The sequence below is a fragment of the Ochotona princeps genome, chromosome 27, assembly GCF_030435755.1.
Source record: "Ochotona princeps isolate mOchPri1 chromosome 27, mOchPri1.hap1, whole genome shotgun sequence".
Taxonomy (NCBI): Eukaryota; Metazoa; Chordata; class Mammalia; order Lagomorpha; family Ochotonidae; genus Ochotona; species Ochotona princeps.
In genome coordinates, this window is record NC_080858.1 from 18,191,447 (window position 1) to 18,218,647 (window position 27,201).

At 45.7% G+C, this 27,201-nt stretch overlaps 1 protein-coding gene across 4 annotated transcripts in view; it reads right to left on the minus strand.

The window, feature by feature from the left end:
• Positions 1-22,895: 22,895 nt before the first annotated feature.
• The window catches only part of ETV6 (ETS variant transcription factor 6), a 230,812-nt gene continuing 226,506 nt past the window's right edge, over positions 22,896-27,201 (minus strand). For all 4 annotated transcript variants that reach the window (XM_058655716.1, XM_004592569.2, XM_058655715.1 and 1 more), the window contains 3 exons: positions 26,689-26,831; positions 25,325-25,425; positions 22,896-23,529 (listed from right to left, as the gene is read on the minus strand). In XM_058655716.1, the coding sequence (XP_058511699.1) occupies positions 23,424-23,529; positions 25,325-25,425; positions 26,689-26,831 (350 nt within the window). In that variant the 3' untranslated portion in view covers positions 22,896-23,423. The remainder of the gene's footprint in view (positions 23,530-25,324; positions 25,426-26,688; positions 26,832-27,201) is intronic.

Consider the following 27,201-nt stretch of genomic DNA (forward strand, 5'->3'; position numbering starts at 1 on the left):
GTGGTTGGGCCAGAAGTGTGGACTTCAATCAAGATCGCTAACCAGGGGGCCAGGAATCTAAGCCTGGAGCTTAGATTAGGTGCAGGTTAACAGGAAGCTAGAATTCGAAACAGAGCCAGTATTCAAATAGAGATGCCAAATATGAAATGCAGGTGTCCCAGGGAGCATCTGAAGTCCTGTGCTAAATCCCCACCCCTCGGAGGTTTTTGAAGATGCTTCATGTGAATGAATTCCAAAATTTTGGAATCCGAAGAAACCTTTCATTTCCATTTCATGCACTTTTTGATATATCCTCACTTAACTCATGAACCGTCCTTATTGGAAAGCCCCCCAGATTGTAACGGCAGCGGCTTCTGAGAAGCAGGTCTGAATAGGTGGATGCTCCGCTTATGCACAGCTTTACAATGCCGTATTGCAAAGCTAAGTGGTGTGAAACCATGTCCATTTTCTTGGCTCACAGATCCTGTGGGTCAGGAGTTTGGACAAAGCACAGCGGGGTTTCTCATCAATGCTCATTCATGCCTGGCACCACAGTTGGGAGGAGTTCTTTGGCAGCATGTGATTCAACTGGTCAGGGCATGGAAAAACCTGGAGTTCTTTGTTTCTCTTAATTTCTTCCTTTCTATTTCTTTATCATGTGTTCCTCTTTCTCTCTCCCTTCCTTCCTCTTTTCCTCCCTCCCTCCATCTCTTCCTTTATTTATTTGGAAAGCAGATTTTACAGAGAAGGAGCCACAGAAGGTCTTCCATTCACTGATTGACTCCCCAAATCCCTGCAATGGCTGGAGCTGAGCTGATCTGAAGCCAAGAGCTGGGAGCTGCTTCTGGGTCTCCCACGCGGGTGCAGGGTCCCAAGGCTTTGGGCCATGCTCTGCTGCTTTCCCAGGCCACAAGAAGGGAGCTGGATGGGAAGTGGAGCACTGGGACATGAACCAGTGCCACAGGGTGGAAGATGACCCTGCTGCACCACTCTGCTGGCCCCTGGAAGTTTCCTTACTCAAATGTCTGGGACCTAGGCTTCAGTGACCTAGCCAATTTTTTAAAAAGTATTATGGATTTTTAGATGTTGCTCTTTTTTTTTTTCCCAGAACTTACTTGAAAGGCTAAGAGAAAGCCAGGCTATGAGCACACTTCCATCCTCTGCTTCGTTTCCCAAGTGTCTGTTAATGGCTAGAGCAAGTCAAAGTCCAGAGCTTGAAACTCAACCTAAGCATTTCACATGGGGGGCAGGGGCTCAAGTACTTGAGCCCATCTTTTATGGTTTCCCATGATGCACATGAATAGCAGACCAGAAGTGTAGCCAGGACTGAAACTATGTTCTGTGCCAAATAATTGCTCCTCAGATGGCATCCTTTCCCAGTGTGGTTACAGGTGGCTTCACTGCCAGCTGTGACTTCCTCAGACATAGGGAGCCACTGCAATATTTTTTATGGTTGAACATTTTGTTGTGTAGCTATGCATATTATTTACTAATTGGACCTGTGTGTTTGGGCACCTGAATTATTTCCAATCACCTATAAACAATGTGTGACTGCTATGGTGACATGTTGGTGACGTAGGCACCTTGCTCTCCGGTGGAGATTATGCTAATTTTCTCTCCCAAAAGAAAAGCTGGTGTTAGTTTTGCTGCAAATATAGTGGTTAGTCAAACATGGTTTTAAATCTTTGCAAAAAATTTTTTAGGAATTATATTTATACTACAACTTTAATGCATCTGTGACAGTTTTAAAATTCCTGTGTCTGAAGTTAAGCATGTTTTCATTTTATTGATAATAGCACTTTGGTTATTTTCCTGCTGGACTGTTGTTTTGTTTCATTGCGCTAAAATGTTCCTATAGTAAAGCCTTTGGCTATAATGTAAATTAAATACATTATCTCAGCTTTCTTTGTGCTTTATCTCCCAAAGACTTAAAAATTTAGTGGTTTTGTTAAATTGATCCAGTTATTTTCTTTCTGATTTTCTGCATTTGTGGCCTTCTTTATGTGTTAGGACTGTGCTGGAAGTGACACAACTTCGAGACCAAAACTCTAAGCATAGTGACTCCAACAACAGGATTTTACACCTTTTCACCCTGTTGAGAGAAGTGTAGGGTATGTTAGCGTTGGTTCAGCTGTTCAGCATCAGGGCTATGTCTCTAGTTTTCTCTTGGCTGTTCCTTTCTGGTCCCAAAACAAATTGTGACTAGGTATCTCCCCTCCATTTTAAAGTGAATATGTATCTATTTAGCTCTAGCTAGCTAGCTAATAAACAGAGAAGGAAAGACATAGATTGAGATTTCCATCTGCTGATTTATTCCCCAAATACCTGTAATAGCTGGGGCTAGGCCAGAGCCCAGGGACCCACATGCCTGAGCAATATCCTGCTGCCCTCCCAAATGTGTGTTGACAGGACACTGGAAACAGAAGTAGATCTGGGCTCTGAGCCCAGGTACCCTAAAAATGCACATGGTCATGACAAGTGCCCACCTTAGGACTCAACTTGTAAAGAAGGTGGGTTGCCTTCATATCTGTATATTTTATTGGTAAAGGGAGATATTTTCTGAGCACACTTCCATCAATATCTTGTTGGCCAGTACTAAGCCACATAAATTCTATAGCTGCAAGGGAGGCTGGCAAAACGGAGAACAGTGTCTTCCTGACTTAGTTTTGAGTCTGGATCTCTTGGCATCTTGAACAGAATTGGGGTTCTAGTTGGCTGGGAATCAGACAGAAGTGGGTGTTGGGTATGAAGGATAGACTATGCAGTGTCTGGAACAGCAGACAAGGCTTTTAGCACTGTGCCGTTAGAACAACTTTCCTGTGCTTTCTAATACTATCATGGTTTTTCACATTAAATCTTTGTTCCACTTTTCAAATTATTCCTATCAGAGCATGTACCTAACTTTTTCCTCAGATAACAGCCCAGTTGTCCTAACATGATTTCATGCATAATCCTTCATTCCTGACTAGTATTGCAATCTGCTCTTCTCTTATGCAGGATTTCTGTATAATGTCGAGTAAATGTTATTTACTTTTTCTCTTCCAGTGATATGTATTTGTGAACCAGTTCCACACTATTGTAATTAGCTAAATTATTTGTGGAATGGAGGTAGCTATACTTTTTCAAGAATTCTGGCATTTCTTACATGATTTTTTTTTTTTGCAGATGAACTTCAAGTCATTTTTTGCACAATTTTGTTCATCTTTTATGAGAAAATATACAGATGTTCATGCTTCCCAATTTGTATCTAAGTATTGCTAAGAATATATATTTGTTATTACCATAAGATTTTGGGGGAAGTGAGGCAATTCCTTGGTAGAACTTTCATTTTCTTAAAATTTTTTTCAGCATTACTCCTAGGTGTTTTTCTTTTGCTATTGCAAATAGGATCTTTCTACTATATTGTATAAGTAGATGCTGTTTATACATAATAGACTTTGCCTTTTGAGTATTATCAGTAGCTTCTATTTCTTAAAATACTTCTTGTGAATTTTTGGGATTCTGTAGGTTTTAGTGTATATCACCAACAATTGCACATTAGTTTTTTTTTCCTTATTGATTTGAATAAAACTTCCAGAGTAATGTTAAACAGAAATAGTGATAGTTTGGTCCTGCGTTATTTCTGACTTGATAGAATAAATATGTTTATATTCCTTTTTTTCCTTTGTATGTGATATATACATTTCTATTTAATATTTCAAGAAGCTGCTCTTACCATAATGGGTGAATTTTTACTGGTGCCTTTAAAAAATTTTTTTTGCTTTTTTATTCTACAATTACCTGTGACAGCCAGGACTGGGCTAGGCTGAAAACAGAAGCCAAAATACAGTCCTGATTTCCCATGTGAGGGATACAGATCCAAAAACTTAAATTACCACCTGCCTCTCAAGGTGTGTGTGTGTGTGTGTTACAAGGTACCTGGAGTTGGAAGCAGAACTGAGACTCGAACCCAGGCACTTGGTACAAGCTGAGAGTGGCCTAAGTAAAACAACAAATTTCAGATTTAATGACCAGACGGGAGAGGATGCATTCAGTCCAGAGAGGATAGTGAGATAAGGAGGGCTTCTCTAGGGAATGGTGTGATGGTTGGCACCATCCGTGGGGGCACTGTCGCAGCTGAGGTATGCTGCAGTGAGACAGTTGTAACCCACTGGCCAGCAGGACCCATTTCCATGGTTGCAGTCATCAGGTGCGTTTTGAAATGACGCCGTGTGCTCCCACAGGCTGGTGCTGTCCAGTTCTGCCTGGAAGGGATTATTTTTTAAAAAATCATGGTTCCAGTGGTGTTCATTTCATCAGCGGCTTTGGAATGTGTGGCTTCTTTTTGTCCAGCCTCCTTTTTGCTGTGAAAAATAATAAAACTCCTGGTTAAGAGTTAATGCAGAAGAAGGTAGAGAGGGTAGGAGATGTTAGTCATTTTGACTGCTGTGGAAGGTGGATGTGGACAGTGGAATGCCGACTACACACCAAGGCCTCCTTGAGTCTGCAGAACCTGTGCGCGCTGTCCGGACTGTCGTGTTTGCCAGGAGGCTGGATTTGCTTGAAGCCCCTGCCCCTCCAGTTGTGCTAAGGAGGTTGCAGGGCTGACACAAGTTATTATGCTAGTTCCTGCTTCCATGAGTGAGCCTGTAATGGACTTGAAATAAAGAACAGCAAAGGGTGAAGAATGATTGAGCCATGCCTGAATCACAGTGCACGGGGGGACAGATGACAGAGCACCTGGGAGTGCTGATCAGGCTCGCCTGTTCTCGCTGCAGCACTCACCCTCCAGGGAGTTCAGAGGATGGGACTGTGTGCTCCAGGTGCCTCCCCCAGTGTCGGGACTACAGGCAGTCAGCAGAAAGGCAGCTCTGATCTTGGGCAGGTAAATGCTGTAAGAGGAACAATGACATGGCTGTTCTTCCAGCTCTCCCCAAACACCACACAATACAAACTTCTCTTCCCCTGGATTCCCCTCCAGGTGAGGTGACGCTGGCCAGGGCTCGCTTGTCTCACAGTTGAGTCAGGTTTGGTTCTCCTCCCCCACTTTTGTTAGAGAAAGTGAAGCCGGTACTTGGAAATCACAATGGACAATGCTGCCTTTGTGCATTCAGCTACCCTTGATGAAGAGTGACAAATGATAAGCAAGAAACTGGACCTGTTCTGTTGCACTGGGCTTGGCTACAAGTGAGCCTCATCCCCAGACTTTGCAGTCCTTCCCTATCTGTAAGTCCAGGAATATGGCAAACTTCATGTGTCTGGGGGATTAAAGAGAACTATGTAAGTAATAGATGCAGGCTTGGGTGACATCTGCACATACAGTGGTAACATCTGTGATACAGACTTTGCTTGCTTCCTTCCTTTCTTCCTTCTTTCCTCCTTACTTCCTTCCTTTCTCCCTACCTTTCTTTCTTCCTCCTCTCTTTCCTCTCCTCTGCTTTCTACCTCACCCTTTCCCCTCTCATCTCCCCCACTCTTCTCTCTCCTCTCCCCTCCCTTCTCCCTTCCCCTCTCTCGGAAGGAGTTGAGCAGAGGAGTGGGTGGAGAGAGGATGCAGTAGTGTCTTGGAACTGTCAGTCACTTGAGCAATACCCTCATAGCATCCTTCTCCACATTGGGGTTTCTAAGGTGACATCAAATAGACATCCCCCATTCCCCAGTCCTGATGTAATTTGGCAGCTGAGAGTGGTCCCTCTCCCTCCCTACCTCCCCAACCTCCAGATGCAGGAGAAAAGAGAAGAAAAATGAGAACCGGAAGCATTTGTCCCACCCACCTTCTCCGATGCTTTGACCATCCCCACCCCAAGTCATTGTCCTCACAGGCATGCATCTTTGTCAACTAGGTAAGCATCAAAGATAACCTATTTTTTAAAAGAGGATTTGAGAGTACTCCACCCCTTGGTTCACTCCTCAAATACTTAAAAAAAATCCAGGACTGGTTCACGCCAAACCTGGGAACCAGGAACTCAGTCCAGTGTCCCACATGTATGGAAGGACCCATGTACTTGAGTGGTTAATGCTACCTTGCAGGATGCTGTCATCAGGAGTAGAATTGGACTTCAACCAGGTATTCTAATATGGGATGTGCGTCTCAACAGGTGTCCTAACTACTAGGTCGAACACGTAGCCACATCTGATACATACTGTTAAGGTTCTGAAGGAGCTCAAGTTGTTTAAAAGCAGTTGGAGAAAAGCTGATGGGAAGAGAAATTGCTCTCAACTTGAGTTTTTGAAGAAAAAAGTGTGGTTAGTAATTGCCTGCTAGTTGCCACTGCTGTACCAGAAATTGTGCCTCCGGTCCTGAAGGATGGATTTTGGGTTTCATTTGTCTCTCTAGCACAAGACTCTGGATCCAAAGCTTTCAAAGGTGATTAATTCCTCAGACGGGACCTCAAGTTCCTCTCTGGAACTCTGAGCACATGCGTCTTATGAGGCGCATGGAGTAAAGGTTCCTTTGGAAACCTCCTTGTGTCTCCGCTGATTGACCTTTCTGTCCCAGTTCATTTCCCCAGAACTACTTGGATGATGCCTGATTCCTGTCTCTCTGAGAGTACTTCTCCACTCCAGGGGTGATGAGACAGGCTGTGAGCCAGCTATGGCTCTGTCTCCCCAGAGTTTAAGTCATTGGGCCAGGATGGGTAGCAGCTAAGAAATGCACAAGCAACTAGACATCCAGTTGGAGCCCTCATTGTCGTCATGGGGAATCGGTCTATTCATAGAAGCAAGGAGTCAGGTAGCACATCATTGTGAACTTACTGTGGGTTACTCGTGGTTTGGGATTTGGTTTCTGGATGTGTTAAGGAAACCTTACTTGTCTGTCTTTATGGTTGATACATGTGAGCATCTATTAGAGTGTGCACTGCAGTTGACGGAGCTATGGGAAAATTGAGAAATGATGCTATAAAGCTTATTCTGGCAATTAGCTCCCATACTGTGTGCCCTGATAAGTCATCTACCCTGGTACATGTCAGCATTTCCACCTACTGAAGAATTGAATGTAGGCATGGATGTTTTACAAAGACTCTGGTATGTTTTTGAAACTTTGAAACAGGCTAGCAGAACTCCGCTGAGTAAAGAAATCTTTCTAGCTCTGAATTTTTGACTCCTGAGATGTCAGCTGTTAGATGACTTTGCTAGGAACTTAATAATGTTCACTTAGATGGCCAAAAGGATAACCTTAAAGATTTCTTTTGAAAGCAGTGTATTTACATTGGACTCACTCAACCTAATGAAATGTATTGAGTCATTAGGTCAGGCAGATGTGAGGTTTAATCAGATTCTTCTGGTTGTCTATAAGCAGCTTCGATTTATTAAGCAGACTGTTTAGATTGTCTTTTTCTCTCCTATAAACTCTTCGGGAATAAATTAAGCTCTTGACTGGTGCTTGGCCTTCAAAGCCTGCCTACAAATTTGAATGGTAGTTACTCTATCACTCATCGAGGCTTTATATGGGGAACACTACGACTCCTCTCAGCAGTGCTAGAACATAAAGCAGGAACTTTTTACCTAGAACTCCCTGCTACACCCCCTGCTAAGACGGTATTTCTGCTGCTTTCCAAGTGGTAGAATAAGTATCTACCACATGTTATTTAATTTGGGTATTATTCAACAGTTGAAGAAATGAAGCATTTATTAATGGGGTTTTGTTTAAGGGGATAAGAGAATTAAAAACAACCAGTGTAGTATCTATTCACTTTGGGAAAGCAAAGCGTTTTAATTTTTTAAAGGTTTACCTTTGTTGGAAAGGCAGATTTACAGTGAGGAGAGACAGATCTTCTATCCCTTGGTTCATTCTCCAAATGGCTGCAAAGGCCGGAGCTCGGCTGATCTGAAGCCAAGAGCTAGGAGCCACCTCCACCTATGTGAGTGCAGACACAAGGCTTTGGACCATCCTCCACTGCTTTCCCAGGTCACAGGCAGGGAACTGGGTTGGAAGAAGAGCAGCTGGGTCATAAATTAGTATCGATATGGGATTCTGGCACTTGCAGATAGACTCTTGGCACCCCTTCCTATCTTCCTCCGCCTTGCCCCCCATTTTCAAATTTTTAATAACTTTATTTTTTAGGACACAGTCCCCTAGGCTCAGGGATTTTCTCCTCTCTCCCACTGATTCCCACTACATTATTGCAATGGCTTGGTCCTTTAAAAAAAAAGGCAAAATTCCATTATTATGCTATCTAGGTATGTTCATCCTGACATAGCAGATATAGACAATGATAGAAAGTCCAGCATCCTATCGTCAAGATATTTAACAGTTCCATTGGGAGTCCATGTTTAATTTGGAAATAGATGCATACTGCAATGTATTTTCACTTCTTGGCATGATAATCTTCATCATACAGTTCCTCTAAATGAATATATATACACATGCATGTTTATCTGTATGTCTAATGATCTTACATTTTGCATGAAAGTTGCCTTATATCAGGGAGGACATATGGTATTTAATCCTTTTGGAATTGGCATATTTCACTGAGCAAAATAGTCTCCAGTTGGGACCATTTTGTTGAAAATGGGAAAATTTCGTTTTTAATGGCCAAGTAGTATTCCTTAGAGTAGATGTACTACAGTTTCTTTATCCATTTCTCTTCCAATGGCTATCTGGGTTGTTTGCATGTCTTAGCTATTGTAGATTGTGCTGCTGTACCTATAGGATTACAGATCACTTTTTCATATAAAGACTTCATTTCGTTTGGATATATTCCCAGAAATAGGATAGCTGAATCATTATGGTAAGGTCAATTTCCAATTCTCTAAGCATTCTGCATACTGACTTCCATAGTGGTTGCACTAGCCCACACACTCACCAACATGTAATGGGTATCTTTATTCACACATCCACGCCAGCAGGTGTTACTAAAGTTCTGAATGTTGACTAATCTCACTGGAGTTAAGTGATAGGGAGTTTGAGCTTTTTTCATGTCTTTTAGTCATTTGAATTTCTTTTGAAAAATGTTCATTTCCTTCACCCATTTCTTCACAGTGTTGTTTAGCTGTCCTTGAGTTTCTGAAGCTCTTTATAAATCTGGATATTAGTCCCCTATTTGTGTGTGTATAGTGTGCAAAGATTTTCCCCCATTCTTTTGGTTGTTGCTTTGCTTTGTTCATTTCCTTTGCTGTACAGAAGCTTCATAGTTTGATGTGGTCACATTTGTTTATTTTGGCTTTGACTGCTTGTGCTTGCACTGACTTTCCTAAGTCTTTATTAATGCCTGTATCTTGCCAGTATGCTTCTATTTTATATTTACTCAACTGCATTTTTATCTTGTTTTAAAAACAGGTGCCACAATTGCTTCAAATGTAGGCATTATATAATCTTCACACAGTCACACAATTTTTTCTTGACATCAGTTGTTAATATCCCAGAACCAGGGACTCATGACCATGATCTACCACTGTTTTCAATGGCTAACCCTGAACTCAAAGTTTTCTTCCTGAAAGAAAAGGTAGTCGGACCATTCCCTGTGGGCTAAGGGTAAGGAAAGGAGCAGACAAGCTTTCAAAGACCACATTGGACTTTGAGAACTTGCATGGAAAGTTCTCTCTAGCATTGTGAAATCTGAAAGGTAAGATTTCACAGGACCGTAAATATGGCCCACTTTTATAAGCTTGCTTGCATCTTCGTCAAGTGCAGTTTTTCCCATGTTAGGAAATGCAACAATGAGATATTGTGTTAATTTTCAAAGGGGCTCTGGGTTATTTCACAGTATGTCCCAGGGTATCTTAGTATTATCAGCTGGATTGTGGATTATTATATCTGTTTGAGGGAGATTGCTTCATAATTTCCATTTTGATTATCCAGGCTATGTTTACTTGGCAGGATATTAGGAAAGCACTATTTTATTTTTCTGCCTTAGTGACAATCTTGCATAACTTTGAATTTGGGAAACTGGCATGGTAGTATAGTGTGTTAAGCTGCTGCTTGCCATAGTCTGAGGGCTAATTTGAGTCTCAGTTTTTCCACTTCCAATGCAGATTCCTAATAATGTGCTTGAGTAAATAGCAGAGGATGGCCCAAGTATTGGCCCCCTTGCCACTCATGTAGGGGACCCAGATGGAATTCCTGGTCTTTGGCTTATGCCTGGTGCAGCACTGGCTGTGGTAGCCATTTGGGGCTTGAGACAGTAGACAGAAGATGTCTGTGTTTGGCCGTCTTTCAAATAGATACATTATTTTAAAGATTTGATTTTCTATTTTTGGTAGATTTGGTAAAGCTTGTCCTTGTTTTCCTTCCCCTGGGCTCCAGCCAGTCTGACCCTGTTTCAGTTCCTTAAGAACTCCAAAGCTGGTGTGGGCATTTGGCGAGCAGTTAACATGCCACCTGGACACTCACATCCCGTATTGGAGGGCCAGCACATGCCTGTGTGTGCACACTACTGTGTGCACTCCCCTCCTCTCAGGTTATCCCTGACAGACTTGTGGCTTTTTCTTTTCTTGATAAATTTCTGAGCCTATATCATGGATCTCCTGATCCTCACCACCAATAAATGGCCATGTATTCTTTGCTCTAATATCCCATGGTTTCTGGTTTTGACTATGTCATTGGCCCATTCAACTGCATGGTCATGCTCAGAGCTCAGTTCCAGGCCCTGCACCCAATGGTGCCAACTCAGGGTTCCTCCTCCTTGGTCCCTACACTGGGCCTTCCATCTCCCAGATGGTCTCAGTTGGCTATGTCCTTTACCTTTACAGTATATGAACCACTTGGCCTACAGCCTAGAGGATGACAGGCCATGGAAAAAGCTAGAAAAGCCAACATTGTAAAGAAGAGAGATAAGATCAGCCCGGAGTGAAATCCGACAGTAGGCAAAATTTATTTTTAATTATATGTTCAGCTCTTCTCTTGGGGGATCCTGCGTTTGTAACATCCAGCACTCAAGCTCTCTGATCAGACCCCGGGCTGCTTAGGGGGTAGCACCGGCACCATCACCTAGGGGCTCCGATTGCAGATGACTGCCGTGGCCCCCTCAGGCTTCCCCTGCGACCTGCTCTGCCTGCTGAAGGCCAAGTCAAGGTCTGCTGCATCAAAGGCTAGCAATGGGGCGAAAAGCTTCCTTCCCTAGATAAGACAGAGCATGAAAAAAGGCTTTGGATGATCTTTGAAATCAAGCTTTCCAGCTTTGTGTCTTTACAAACTTGATCAAGAGACTTACCGTTTCTTCAATCTCTGTTCTCATTTTATAATGAGGGAGAAAGTATTTTTCTGAAATTGCAAAAGTTTATAAACTGATAGCAAAAAATTATGTAAATTCTGTGTAATGGAATGTAAACAAATGTTTCTCAGAGCAAATGTTTCTCAGGCTAATGATACACGTTGATAATAGTGTAAGAGGTCAGATTACTGGGGAAAAGGTAAATCTAGAGCAATGGTGATGCTGAAGTTACTTCTCTGTATTTTAGCTTATTTCTTCAGTGTTATTGGCAGAGTGAGCGAGCACTCTGATCTACTGGTTAACTCTCCAGATGCCCCAAACAGCCGGGCTGGGCCAGATAGAAAAGAACCCAATCCAGGTCTGCTTTGTGGGTGACTGGGACTTGAGCATTGCTCAGGTATACTGCCTGCCATGGCACATGTTAGCAGCAAGCTAGAATGAGATACCAAACTTAACAGTGGAGGATGGCCCAAGTGCTTGAGCTCCTGTGCCAATAAGGGTTCCTGGCTTCAGCCTTGACCATCGTGGCCATTTGGGGAGTGAAACGGGGGGTGGAAGACCTCCCGTCTGCTCTCGCTCCTTCCATTTCTCTAACTCTACCTTTTAAATCTTTAAAAAAAGTCTTCCTTTCCCTCCATTGGAAAAGGAATGGAATGTGAAGAGAGAAGCTGAGTAAGCCCTGATGGGAGGGAGATATTTTTGGATAGAAGATCCCCTACCCAGCTTCCTTGTTCTTTCTGGAGAAAGAACCTACCCAGTGCAATAGCACTGCGTGCTGTTGATGAATGTTTAAGTACCAGGAATTTTATTTTTTAAAGGTTTATTTTTTTATATTAGGCAGATTTACAGAGAAGGATAAACAGAAAGATCTTCCATCTGCTGTTTCACTCCCTCAAGTGGCTGCATTGGTTGGAGCTGAGCTGATCCAAAGCCAGGAGCCAGGAACTTTTTCTGGGTTTCCCAGGTGGGTGCAGGGTCCCAAGGCTTTAGGCCATCTTCCACTGCTTTCCTGGGCCATCAGCAGGGAGCTGGATGGGAAGTGGAGCAGCCGGGATACAAATTGGCATCCATAGGGGTTCCCAGTAGGTGCAAGGTGAGAATTCAGCCACTAGGCTACTGCACTGGGCCCTAGGGACTTTATATACCATGTCTGTACCACACAAAGTCTCCAGAACCTGAAAGATGAGTAGTGTGAATAAGATGTTGGTGAGGTTGAGCTGGCTTCCATAATCAGGTTTGTCAGATTCCAAAATGTGTGCTGTTTGACCCTAGAGCACCTTGATCTGACTTCCTTTAGAAAACCTCCTGATCCATTGGAGGAACTACAACCTGTTCCAAAATTTGAAATTGACTGGCCTGCAGGCCTTTGGGCTATACCTGTTGGAGCGGTGCTGTGTGGCCTGGGTAACCGTCCTACAAGACTGTGCAGCAGCACCCAACAGGGAAGAGACCACTGGGGCAAGTCTGAGCCCATCAAACGCTGGCACCCAAAACTGAAGCCGAGACTAAAGGAATACTACATCCTGACACTGTGTAATTATTTTATATGGGTATGGTTCCTCTTACCTGCGAGTGAAGTCGCAGCATGTATTTGAACTCGAAGAAGCCTTTGTAGGCCAGTGTACAACTAATTGGGGTCCTCTTCATGGCAAATGCCTCAGCCAGGAATCCCTGAAGTGATCTGCTTTCCCTCCATGCGTGTTGAGTGAGTCCAGGTGCGCACCCTTCCTGGGGAGGACTCTGGCTTTCTCAGGCATGTAGCCAGGAGTTGCAATGTTGTTGATGTGGAAGCAGCATTTGACCGTGGTGCAGTGCAATCTCAGAGCAGAGTGACAATGAGTTACCTACTGACAAGGGGAATGCAGTGATTGTTTAAATTACCAATTACACCTAAGCAGGCCAACCCGCACCAGAATTTCTTTAAGTGTAAAGTCTGTTAAGAATTCCCCATGTTCTCCAAGTCAGGGAGCTGGAACTGGGAGCAGGGTGGGAGCATGGGAGGGGAGACAGGCTAGAAGGGAAAGGACAGGAAGCAGCCCGGAATTGCTTGAAGCTGACTCCAAATTCCCTGGAGAATTTGCATTCAGGAACTGATTTGATTAACCAGGGTCAAGTTAATGCAAATGGCACATGCAAAGTTCTACTAGGAGGAGGAGGCTGGGAGGAGTAGAGCTGGCAGGCTGGTATCTCTGACACATGAACAGCTATCCTTTGGTGATTCTCTCATTCGGAATCTTACCAAATCAGAGGGATGAAGGAGATGGGAATTTGGGGTTGGAAGAACAGGTGGGTTGCAGAGAGGGTTTCCCAGGCAGCAAAGAGGGAAGGGGAACTGCCTTGTGCATGCTTGGCTTGTTACGCGTCTACTTTGAGTCATTTCCATAGTGCTTTGAAAAGAACGCTGCAGGAATATAGTGCTCGCAGCTTAGGCCACTTGCCAGGGACTGCAGCCCGGAGTCCTTGCTGATCAGCTTGTGGGTCTGCAGGAAGCTACATCTCAGACCAGAAAGAGCAGATTGCCAACTTGATCACCTGTACCTTTTCCTTTTTTGGGAAAACTGGATCCCAGCCAGGAGCGAGATGGCCAGGAGATCCTGAGGCCTGACCTCTTGGTTCCCCAGATGATGGAACTGCTAAGCATTTGAGCTGGCTATTTCATGATGGGAGCTATCTTCAAAAGTAGTGTTCTGATGAAGGGTCATTGTGCTCAGTGGAGTAAACCAGCGCTGAGAGCAAATACTGAAAGTACTGCACAGTGCTTCTTACGTGAATCTAACAGTCACTCTGAACTTAGAGTGCTGATGACTTGCTAGTTGGGAAGAGTGGCAGGGGAGAGACTGGATAAAAGGTCACCAAAACAGTCGGGTAGAAGTCACAAGTGCTGTTGTCCCAGAGGGGTGACTGCAGTTCAGTCCAGCATTCTGTGCTGCTTAGAGGGTGGGCACTTGCACAGTGGCTAAGACGATGCTTGAATGCCCATATCCCAAGTGAGACTGCCTGGGTTTGAGTCCTGGCTATACCCCATACACTAGCTTCCTGCCAATGCACACTTGAGTGAAGGTGTGGGGTGGCAGGGGATGGCTCCTTTCAACTCCCACTTAAGTGGGAGACCCAGAGTGAATTCCTTGCTCCTGGCTTCAGCCTGACCCAATCACTGGGGATTGAACCAGTGGGTCTGTCTCTGTCCCATTGTCTATTAAAATTTTTAAAAGAAGTTGATATATACCTAATAGCACTAGCTCATGGACTAAAACTTAAGAGAATAAGGCTTCTAAACTGAAATATTTACCAACCAGCTGTTTCCATGCAAAGTTTGTTGACCTTGTGCATTGACATAAAGTAGTTTGGCCATTTTCAAAATAGTGGAATCAAACAACCATCTAGTGAATAGGAAGTCAGTATTTCCCTCTCCTAAAAAATTTAATAAGAAACCATGCTTTCAAGTAATACATAGTGTAGAACAGGCCGGTTGGTGCTAAGGTTTGGTGCTGTTGGGAGATTCTCATGTCATGTTAGACTGCCTAGGTTTGAGTCCTGACTCCAGCCTCTCGCTAATGCACACCCCGAGAGGCGGCAGGTTGGCTCAAGTGGCTGAGTCCTATGTGGAAAACTTGGATTGAACTCTGGGCTCCTGACTTCAGCCTGGCCTAGTCCTGGCCATTACAGATGTTTGGGAACTGAACCAGTGATTGGACTATCTCTGTGTCTATACCTTTGGAATGTTGGGACTGAAAGAAGGGACAGTGGGTAGGCATAAAGCACAGAGGAAGAGTGGAGAGGTAGAGACCGTCTGATTTGATCAGTTCACACTATGCTGTGGTTGAAGCATTGCCTGGGACCCCCTAATGATGTACAGATTTTACCTGCTAATAAAGCATTTCTAAACAGTGATGTCTAACTTCCTAGTCCCCCCCACTCAGCTCAGGTAACTTGTGTTGGACAGCCGAGGCAGAACTTTCATGAAAAGGGAAAAACAAAATGAAAGAACACATCACAGGAGCAAACACATCACAAAGAGAATGAAACCTATACATTTCATAAAGCTATTGAACTGGAACAAGAACAGGTCAAAATATTGTCAATAGAACAGGTCAAAATATTCTCAGTAAACCTAAATGAAACCACTGTTTCCCTTGGGTTGAGTCCATTGCCACAAAATAAACACCACTGAGTACTTACGTGCTCCTAGACGCAAAGAAACTTGGACTCGTTGGTGGGCGGGAGGGTGTTCCTGTGAGTGAGGCAGGTGGTTGCCTGGACACAGAAAACCCCATATGTGGGAGGACCCTTGGTAGCCCCCTGTGTGCCCAGGCCTCTGAATCAAGGGAATGTGAAGTCATTATAGGCTGATCAAACAAAAACACAAACCCAAACAGTGGCAACCTGCTTCAGGAGGTGCTCTTGGGGAATCCCAGTGTGCAGAAATAAGATGCAGACTCTGGAGCGCGGCATCAGTTGGTGGCTCAGCAGGAAGTGCAGGGTAACGCAGTCGGCACCCCACGTGCTGCGTGCTACCCTAAGCCCTTCCTGGGTAGGAACTCACTCATTCCTTGCAGCATCTTTCCAAGATGCATGCTGGGATCAGCATCATCCAGGGTCCCATCTGAAGACCCCAAGGCACAGGAGGCGGAGTTTTTCACAGTTTGAGGTCAAAGAGCAAGGGAAAGGAGGTGTGAAATTGTATCCAGGGTCTGACTGGATTGAACTTGCCTAACTATTCTGCTCTCTGTGCTGTCATTGGTTGTGCCAGTGGCTGGGCTGGACAATTGTCTACAGAAGGTATACCCAAGCAGAAGAGAATACACTAGATATGGGATCTCTGAACAGAATTCCTGATGAAACTGGCAGAATGAAAGTTGTTGCAGCCCAAGGAAGACACAATTCTGAGATGAACCAAACCAGTCCTCCTTTAGTGTAAGTCCTGCATTCTCTTTGCTCTTTTGCTGCACACAGCAAGTCCCATGTTGATCACAGGCCGTCCCTACTGTCTAATGTTGCTTTGCTGGCAGCTGGCGGAGACCGAAATCCTGAGACCTCATGGTCAGCATGTCCTTCTCAGTAGGAGTGAGTGATTGGACTATCTCGTTTCAAAACCATTTCTCAGGCTTCCCAAGAGGTGTAGTTCAGAAAGGCAGAAAAAGGTGGAATATGACACTGCGGAACAGTGAAGCGTTTCGCCAGCATGACAAACACACTGAGGCACATTTTGAGGATGGTTTTCATGGCAGTAGGCACATAAGGGGTATACAGATGTCTCCATCTTTCATATTGACACTACTGAGTTACGAAGAGGAAGATTACTGTCATTTAAGATAGTCTCAGATAAAAATGGGTAGATGTTAAGTGCAAGTAGTAAATTTCTTAGTCTCTACATAAGAAAAATCATACCATTTTTTCTGAGTAGAAAATCATTTTCACCGCAAGTGAATGTGTTAATTCGTTTTAAGAACAATGGTTTAAGGATGCAATATATCCTCTCCCTCCCTGGGTGGCCAGCTGGCTGATGAGAGCCGGTCTCTTTCCTTCCCTCCCTCGAGCCACTTCCTGGCCCTCCCCTTTTCTGTTTTTCTTCCTTTTTCTTTTATCCTCCCCCTCCCTTCCTATTTAAAATGGAAACATTTTAGCTAACAGGTAGACGTGCTGAGGCTGGGTGTGACAGGGTCTCTGCTTGGGGCTGCGTTGGCAGGGAGCGTGGAGCTGGGACTGAACTGAATCTGGCCACTCCATTGAGTGAAGGAAACAGAGACTAAACCTGCCGACCCTCCCTACTTTGTAGGCGTTTCTTCCCACTTTGCTCCTGAGCCCCGGGCCACATACACCTTGGAGAACAATGCACTTGTTCGCCTGACTTTGATGTTGTGCTCTGAGAGTCTGTGACCTTAAGTGTCGGTGCCAAGCGAGTGCCGCGTGTCCCGGGTCACAGTCTGGACCACTGCCCAAAGCCACCTGACACTGGCCAGTAGTCATCAGAACTGTGTCTGTGGGTTGCTTTTGGGGTGTTGGAACTTGAGATGCCTCCTGGGAGAGTTGGGGTTCATTTGGACTCCCAGGGCTCCTGATGACGGGAGACCTGTGGATGAGGTGAGGTGCAGATTGTAGGTAGTGATTCTTCCACCGTAATAATGTTCTCTTAATGTTTTACTTTTGCATTAGCCTATTTTCTAACGCGTATTTGATTCTTACATGTAGCTCTTGAAGATGCCCCCTGTAAACAGCATGAATTGCATGATGTAGGTTTACTTTTTCATTTTACCAACTTCTTAGAAGTACAATTAAATACCATAAAATACACACTCTAAAAGGGGACATTTCAATAAATGTTAGTGAAGTTCTCTACATTTCTGTAGCCATCATAATCCAACCTCAGATTGCATTTCCATAAATTTCCTCTTACTTGCTTCTGTTCACTTCCCATTCCTGCTTCTACTCCTGGGCAAGCATTCATCTTTTTGGGTGAGTGGTCAACCTCGTGGGTAAAATGCCTACCAAGATACTGCCATCCCAAACAGCAGTTTTTGCAGAGTTGCAATGCCTGGGTTCAAGTCTGAAATCCCCCCTGGATTACAGCTTCCTGCTAATGTACACTGTGGGGGGGCAGCAGGGATTGAGATTTTGCCTCCCACAAGGCAGTCCTAGATTGAGCTCCCAGCTCCTAGTTTCACCTCCCAGCTCCTAGTTTCACCCTGATCCAGTCTTGGTCACTGTGGCCTTTTGGGGAATATGCCAGTGGCCGGAAGCTCTATTTCTGTCATTTTGCTTCCTGTTTTTTTTTTTTTCAATCCAAACCCAAACTGAAACCTCAGGCCCCACCCAATATAGGGTAGAAAATCCAGTCTTCTGCATTTATATCTCAGGGATGTCATTATGGAAGAATAAAAGAAAATTAACCAAGATCCCTAGTGGACTTGCAAGCCCTTCCCAGCCTACCCTGCGGTTCTAGATCCTTCTGTGAATATCCTGGTTAAGTTGTCATCTGAACTCTGCCTAATAATGCCAGGGACAGATTGCCAAGGTCTGTGAGAAGATAAGGGGCCTTTGATTTTTCTTTTTGGATCAGACTGGCTAGGCAGAGAAGTGGCGTGAGTGGATCCATTGCTGGGCTGTCATCAGCAAGGGCAGGTCAGTTATTAGCACTTCCCTTTGCCACGGCTCATCCTTAGGACAAATCCACTGCATAAGAGTCTTGGAGAAAGTGAGACAACCTTGGTCTGTGGTGCTGTGTCCACTCAGCTTCATCTCACAGCTCAGCTGCAAGACGATCAGAGTAATGCAGCAGGACAGTCATGCTCATGCTGTGTTGTGGCGTTAGGTGTTCTGGATCTGTATTGTGTAAAATGTCGCAAGTTCTTTTTTACACCAAGATGACCCAGTTGGTCAGAGCAGTGGCTCTCGAACAACAGTGTACAACAGAATCACTGAGCACAATGCAGGTTGCCAGGCCCCAGCTCCTAAGTTTTTTATATAGTTTGTGGGGTGGGAACTGAATTTGTACTGCTAGCAATTCTTAAGTGATACTAGTGTATACTACAGAAATAGCTTTAACTGAATTTTCAGCATGACAGGAATGACCTAAGGTCTTGGGTGATGATGATAAAGACCATCAGGCCACATTTTAACAGAAAAATGTATTCATTTTTACTGGAAAGGCAGATCAGATTTTTGGAGAGAAGGAGATCTCCCATCTGCTGGTTCATTCCCCATATGGCCACAATGGCCAGAGCTGAGCTGATCTGAAGCCAGGAGCTGGGAGCTTCTTTGGGTCTCCCACAGGCGTGCATGGTTCCAAGATTTTGGACCATCCTTTACTGCTTTCCCAGGGCACAAGCAGGGAGCTGGATGGGAAATGGAACAGCCAGGGCATGAAACAGTCCCCATATACGATCCAGGTGCTTGCAAGGTGACAATGAAGCTGTTGATCTATGTATGTGAAAGGCAGTTAGGAGGATACAGATGGTGGGATCTATCCTGCTGTTCACTCTGCGGATGGCTGCAGTGCCTGGTCTAGACCAGGCTGAAGCCAGGAACATGGAGTTTTGTCCAGGTCTCCCACATGGATGCAGGGGTCAGACCTTGGACCATCCTCTGCTGCTTTCCCAGGTATATTAGCAAGCAGCTAGATAAGCAGTGGACCAAACACTGACATCAGCCCCCACATTTTGATTCATCAGTTGATGTAACTTTGAGGCTGCGGAGAGCAAGGGGTTGGGAGCGTTTGCGGAAATGGATGTATTGGGTCCTGAGTTGTAGTTAGATGGCACTAGGAAGTTCTGACCTTGCTCTCCAGTAGGTTGACTATACATAATGACTGTACACATTTTTCTAAAGAACCAGAGGAATTTTATATCAGGACATCATGAGTCCACAAATATGGACAATCCTCAGCTCCAAATTAAAATTTTTAATATTCTACCCATTGATTCGTTTCCCGGATGGCCTCAGCAGCCAGCCTGAGGCATGATTCCAGGAGCGTGGAACTCTAGATCTCACACAGAACGGCAGCATACTTAAGATACCACCTGCTGCTGCCCAGGTACACTGGCATGGAGCTGGGTTGTAAGCAGAGTAGCCAGGACTTTAATCAGCACTGAGACAGGGCACGGGAATATCCCAAGCAGGCAGTTACTCTACTGCATCTGAACGCCCACTCCAAATCCAGACTGAAGGAACAATTCCATGGTGTGAGAACCTGTGTTTCTTTGCTCCTTGGCATGTCCCCTTTTAAATGCATAGATCTGACCACAGTGTTAGAGAATGCATACATTTTAGCACAGCATCGGACTTGGCCCTCTCTAACTGGGGTTGTTTTTCACCAATTCTTTCACCTGTGGCAACTCCTGAGCTTTGCCTGGTTGGCACTGTCCTTCCTGGTGCCACCCGTCTACAGATTGCCCGCAGATTGTCCTGTAAGGAAGGCTTGCTTCCTGCCAGGGCAAAACCATGCCTGCACTCTCTGCCGTAATTGAGTGGAGACAGCCCTTACCTCATCGGTGCACCTTGCCTGACTGGCTCCAGTTCCTGTGATTAAAACCAGACTTGGGACTTCATGTTTTTTTTTTATAAAAAAATTTATTGAGATGATGTAATTATAGGTTTTTCTTTAAAAATTATTTGCAACTCACTGGCCCTGAGAAAAGGCATTTTTTTCTTTTTTGTTACATTCATTTGATTCAGTCCCTTATAAACCCCACACCTCATAAACGATAAGAGATTAGAAACTAAAGAAAACAACAGCATCAAAATTCTAGATTCATTCTGGTTTATAAGTGGCTGTAGTCACACAAGAGAAACCTTCAAGAATGTTTACATGGCGTGCTTGAACGATTTGGGGAGTTTGCAGTTGTTTAGTGTTGATCCAGATGGGCCAAGGGGATCAGGTGAGTCTTCTGTGGTTTTGGGGGCAGGCAGGGATTACTGGGTCTCCCTCCCATGGCCCCTCCCGCAGCCTCCTTGTCTCACTCCCTTTATTCTAGGTTTCTCATTAGAGGAGGAGCAGGCTGGAGTTAGTGCACAGCTTCTGATTAGCACCAAATGCTTGGGCACAGAAATGTACCCTTTGTTCTGGTGTATTTTTCCCAGATCTTTCATCCTTAGTTTGCTTGGAAGGGGTGAGTCACAGGTGGGGGATGGGGTACGGCCAGGCTGGAGCACAGTCCTAATCCTGTCTGACATGCTGTCTGTCCACTCCTGGGCCGGTCACGTTCCCTCCCTGAGACTCAGGTTTCCCTTTGGTAACAAGGGAGTTACTGTTTCAAAAAGGTACTGGAGAATTGCAACGTAAGGCTGCGAAAGGTGGACATAGTTGTGGCTTGTTAGTCCTTACTAATCTATCATAGTAATGTCGATTTCAGCCGCAGTGACATTCTCATATGGACAAAGTATCTATGAAAAGACAATGGATCTTAAGGTTCCAGACAAACTATTGCAAAGAGAACACCCAGTGGTCTGTTGCTCCTTTGTCTGCAGGTAGCCAACCAAACGTTGGTGATACTGTCTTAACCCAAGGCACATAGCCTTGGGTTGCTTTTGATGTAGCTTGTCTAGCCAGCTCTCACTGCACATTCCAGTGGAGTTCCAGCATCTCTGGTTTTTTCTTCAAGTGGCTCATGATGTCATCCCAAGTCTGACATGTTCTCATAGGACACTGTTTTAAATTCAGAAACCCTTGCATCAAAGGGAATTTCTCTCCATAATTCAATAGCAGGAGATTGGGGTGGGGAACGGAAGGGGAGGACAGTGGGGAGGGGAGGACAATGGGGTTTTCATACTTGGGTCAGGTGGCCAGAAGAGAGACATCTCATCTCAGGGAAGAGTGCTGTTGTGCCCTGGGCTGATTTCATTACCACACAAAGGATCTGAGAATCTCCCTCTCCAGCCCTTATACTCTAGGGCTTTGCCGACACACCAAGGACTTAGCTTCATCTCTTCATTGGGAGATAGAATATCTGTTACTGTAGAGGCTGGGAAACATGCAACTCCATCCTGCTCAGACATCAGGGTCACACCGGGCTCCACCTGACTCACACCATGATCACTCGAGTGGACAAGACTACAGCTTTTCCAAGGAGACTCCTCAGCCTCACACAGAATGGTCTCTGACCTGCCAGAAGGTAGAATGGCAGAAGCATGTGACTGTAGGAGTTGACTGGCCACTTCGGCATGCCTCTCTGTGGCCTGGTAGGAAATGGAGCAGAACAAGATGGAAGAGCCTTGATGGGATGCTCCATTCCAGTGTCTGTGAACCAGTGTGCATGTGCTGGTCCCCCCTGGGCCGCGTTCCATATGCCTCCAGCTCTCTGCACTTGACTCAGCTAACAGATGGCTGATGGAGAAGCCTGCAGGCCTGGCAGCTTGACCTGCGAACTGCCCATGAGGACTCTAGAGGAGCTGGAAGATGCTCGCTCAGCTGAATGGGGGAAAAATGGAGGGGTACGAAGACAGGGAGCTTCGTGAGGCCAGCCTAAACTTCTGGATTAAAGAAAGCCTGGGAGTCCCACATACCGTCTGTCTGAACCTACACTGGCAGAGTCGATGTAGATGGTTAAAGAAAAAAGCCTGGAACAGTTTTTTAAAATGTGTATCAAGAGAACCAAGTAGTGGCACTGTCATGATTTTTTAAGACAATCGACCTTATTTTGGGGGTAAGAGCCACAGGTGGGTCCTTTCTGAAATAGCCATGGTGGAGGAAAGTGCAGTGCACCTTGGGATTTCCCATCAGCCCAGTGGTGGGCAGGCTCTGGTTGCAGTGACTCTGCACTCTGGGTATCCTCCCCTCTCATCTCTATGTTCAGAAGGAGCCAGAAAACTTGATAAGGTGAAGCACTAGGAAGAAAGCATCAGGTGAGGGGAAGAAACTGAGCACAAGACGGCTTCTGGAATTGCAGCCAAGGGCCACTGGCTGTCTCACTTTGCCTCAACAACCTGCAGAATCCTTCAGCCTGGTTTCTGCTTTGCAGCACTTGCAAGCTCATCTTGAGCTGTCAGTCGGCTTCCCAAGTATGTTGGCCAGCCTTGTTCCCCAGTCTCCTGGGCTGTGTGATTTTCACAATCATCCCAGGGATGACTGCCCCAGTAGTATTTCTCCTCCTAGACTCCAGGAGCATCCTTCAGGTGGGACTTTGTGCCGCTGGGCAGAGTCTAGGCCCTGGACTTACTCAATGCCAACAAGCCCTCAAAATTCAATGTCTGAAGCTCACCAGTGGGCAAGGACCGGAAGGATGGGAAGCCAGGGAAAGAAGGAAAAGCTGGGAGAAGGAGAGCTCTTTCTCACATGATCTTCTGTGAAAGCTTTTTCCCTCAACCAAGACCCAACTGCAAGAGCAACACACATCCGCATTTCTGCACCTGTGTACAAATACTTTTTCCCTGACCAGTTGGGTTTGCTGTATTTTGTGAGACTTGGAAAAAAAGATATACATACATAATAGTTATATATTTCCATAGGAAAACATCACATGTCTTCCCCTGTATGAACGATGAAAAATCAAATTGAATGTTAAAAAAAAAAAACAAACACCATGAAACTAACAAATGATGGAAAGGGGTGGGAAGGAATTCCAGAGGGAGAGGTTGCAAACGAGGAGACATGTGACAACATGGAGTCCCAGGCTGGCGTCCCAGCCCCGCCTCTGCTGGGTGGTTTGTCTAAGGTGCAATGGGGTCCCTCTTGGTCTGCAAGAGGAGTGTCCCTGCCATTTCTGGGTCTCTTCCTTTGCCACCTCTTCAGCTTGCCTGCTGCGTCAAGCTGGCGGCAGTCCTACTTGGGCGAAGGCCCCCCTGGCTGCTGGCCCACTGAGGTGGGGAGGCATACGTCCCTCAGCATTCATCTTCTTGGTATATTTGTTCATCTAATTCCTGGGATTCAAGGTGTTCCAGCCGGTCTGTTCGACCACTCATAATTTCATCCGGGGTCTTCATAAACCTTGGGAAGAGGAGATGAGAGAGTCAAGAACTTACCTCGTCCTGCAGGTGTCGCCACCCTGAACTCTAACGGCATCATGGCCATAACCGAAAGGGTGTCATGCATAAGAAACGGGCATTATGGCGAAGCTAGGTGTGGGTTGCTGAATATCTCTGACTGTAGTGCACGTTATGGAAAACAAGAATTTCAACATGTCTTTGCACTGAATTTTTTTTTGTTTGTTTCATAGACTTTGAGAAGTCCCTTATACATCTGAGGAGCTACTGAACCAAGACATGCACGCTAAAATAGCACAAATCATGGAAAAAGCATCCCTTCATCAACCAAAAAGGAGTGAAATGATAAAAAAAAAGCCCAGGGTGAGTACGAACTAGCCAGTACTTGGTGAGACTGTGTGGTGCGTGATCCAGGATGAAGCCTGATGAAGCTGCCCACTGCTCTGTGCTTATTTTACAGAGACCGCAGGAGCTGTCTGTGCGTTGCTAGTCCAGATCATGAGCCTAGGGAATGGTAGTCAAAACCCAAACTCTTAAAAGACACAATTGGACATCAAATGCAAAGTTTGGATGTCAGGTCAACTTAGTAGAACTTGGAAAATTAGACCTCTCTGGTTATCCCTTATCCACTCAACAATTAAGGCTTAGTGTGGGGCCAAGCCTTATCTCCTTGTTAAACTGGTTCGCTGGGGAAACACAGCAGTAACATATCACAGGATGGTTTGTAAGGTTCAGTAAGATAGCCTGGCTGTCGGTGTCCTGTGCCTGTACCTGTTCTTTCCCCATCCTCTCTGCCTTGTCCACACGGGCCATTTCCAGCCTCACGCTTCCCTGCCTCACTCCAAAAGCTGACAAGGCCCAGTGTCCTGGCGTCCCCTATCACTGCTACTCCTGGGTTTTGGAAGCTGTTCAGTTACCACCAGCAGAACCCCTGCACTCCAGTCCGTCAGCCTTTTTCTTGCATCAGTCGTGGCTCATGTCTTACTGCATATCTTGAGTTTCATGTTAACCTGGAATCCTCCTAAGTCCTGTGCACTCCTAATGTTCTGCCTGCTTATCAAAGAGTTGCTATGGTAGCAGTCCATTCTGAAATCTACCTTTCTGTGACACCTAAGGATCCTGTAAAGGCTACCCACAGTTGAACACTGGGGTTGGCTACACATCCGGGTTTCTACCAAGAAGCCTTCAACTGTGGCAAGTCTGGCCTCCAAGACTTGTTTCCTTGGAAACGACTTACCTGCCCCTCCTTAGTTCAACCATTCTCTTGTTGAAATTCTTGGAAGTCTGTCACCTTCCAGTGGCTATAGCTTTTCTTTTCTGCCCATTGTTGCTGACCCTCGCAGGCAGCATGAGCTGCACCTGCAGTGTTTTTCCGACTCAAGTGACTGACCTGCACTTCTGTTGCCTGACTTCCTATGGGATATTACCTGCAGTTGACAAACACTGGCTCAGGAAGGGGCTCAGACCATTGGTAACATGCAAGTTCAGGTTGAATTTCCTGTTCTACAAGGTTACTGTGATGGCTCCCTTTAGCTACACTGGGCTATAATGCCAGGTGACAGGGTTCGCGTTGCTTGACTGGTGAGTCACCTTGTGTTTATCTGCTTTCTGGTTCCGACAGCACAGATCCAAGAAAAAAAAATTTTTTTGTCCTTGAATCCTAACAAACCAGTGCCTGACACTAATTTGCAGGGGTGATGTGTCTCTGGGTAGCAGATGGACGGGTAGAGATCTTAACAGTCTGCCGCCTCCCCCTTAAAACAATCCTCCCAGAAGAAGGCAAGGAGAGAAAGTGCTACCTGAACAACAGCCTTTGTCCTGGCTCCTTCCTGATAATGTTGAGTTTGTAGTAGTGGCGCAGGGCTCTGGACATTTTCTCATAGGTCATGTTGGTTCTGTTCTGTTTGTTCAAAGGAGGAAGAGGGAAAAAGCGCCAAGATACAATGAAATGAACCTCAAAAAGGCACCGGCAAAGTTGTTAAAACCCTGGAGCTGCTCCCTGTAGCCCTGCCAGCTAGGGGACTTCACCTGCTAAGCTGCACCCTTCCAGGTCCCTCCCTCTGCCACACAGACACTGGGCTATGCTTTTCTCCGAAGGTGAGTCACTTCTTGTGAAGGTTCCAGTGTTGCAGCTAGGAAAGCACATCCCGCAGCGGGCCGCCCTGCTTCACCTTCCGCAGCGGCCCTCACCATGCCCATGGCATTTTCTGCAGGGCCCCCTATCTTGGGGTCGTCCTTCACCTCGAGGACCCACACACTGTATCTCCCTGCAGTTCAGTGACCTTCCTGTCTTGCATTTCTGTCATTTTAAGGAAGAGATTTTGGGGGGTTTAAATTCCTGTTGTGGCAGCAAGAATACAGCGGTTGTGAGCCCCAGGGCTCGTTCACTGTGTAAGAAGGGCAGGAGTTTTCTCAGTGACTCACTCACTGGAGTGTCGGCTGGCCTTGCCATATTTGGCCTGCATTGGGTCCTCCTGCATGGGGCCAGCACTCAGGCTGGCTTCTTAGCACACTGTGGGCCTGGCAGACTCCTCTCCTTGCCCTCTCTGCTCATCTGGGGTCTGCCACCATGGTGTCCCCTCCCACCCCCCCAACTAGGGCGATCCACCTGTTATTTGGATCATGGTTATCCGTGTTTCACTTCTGGACACGTGGGTCCTTCTTTCTCTAAAAGGCTTTGTTTACACCTCTATTCCCTTTTCCCAGCTTGGAAAGGAAGTGATGCTCGTTAGAGTAAGTGCTTTCCTCATTGGAATGGGCTTCTGTGAACAGGGGCATTTTCTAACTGAGCAGAAGTGACGCTTCTCCAAGGTCCCTTCTGAGTCACAGAGCCCCACAGAACTTCCCTGTCATCCAGCACCTGATGACAACAGGGGTAGCAGAGCCAGGTCGAGGCGAGTGGAAACAAGGGTTACTCATCACGTAGCCCCATCAAGCTAGGATGTGCTGAGTTCACGGGAACCTGGCCTGAGTGACAAATGGAAAGAGGCATCTTTAATTATTTCCTTCCCCTTGCAGCTATGTAATTGTTCGCGCAGAGAGGAATCTGCTCAATAATGACGGGCAGACTTAGGAAGCGGGACAGTTAGTCATCCTTCACCGCAGGGAGACGCGCTTCGCTTTTGCACGCGTCCAGCAGAGCACACTTCTCGTGCCCTTTTACCTTGTGGTTTCCCCACAGTCGAGCCAGTCCATTGGGATCCACTATCCGGAATATTTTGGATTCTTTGTCCTCCCATCGGATGAAGTTTTCGTACCGGCTGTCAGAAAGCAGCTGATAGACGTAATCCCACAGCAGTCTGCAGTCTGCAGAGAGAAGGGGCAAGGAAAACACTGTTGAAAATGTTGCTGCAGCATGGGCAGGCATTGGAAAAGACACCAGCAAAGACTGAAGTGGGATTAATGTCCTTGTTGCACAGGGAGGAAGCCAAGTTTCAGGGACATCCAGTGAGGTCGTATTGGGGACATTTGACTTTTGAACTCTGAGGCCTTACAGGTCATCTAAGCTGACTGCCTCATGCAAATTGGAGAAGGGAAGTGATCTGCTCATGGTCATGACCTCAACTTGAACCTGAAGACAGCCCAGATGAAACACAGGGAGCCAACTCTATATATGAACTTTCTCAGGAAGTGGACTGAAAGGGTAGAAGGATGGGAATGGTCTCAGTACTGCGGA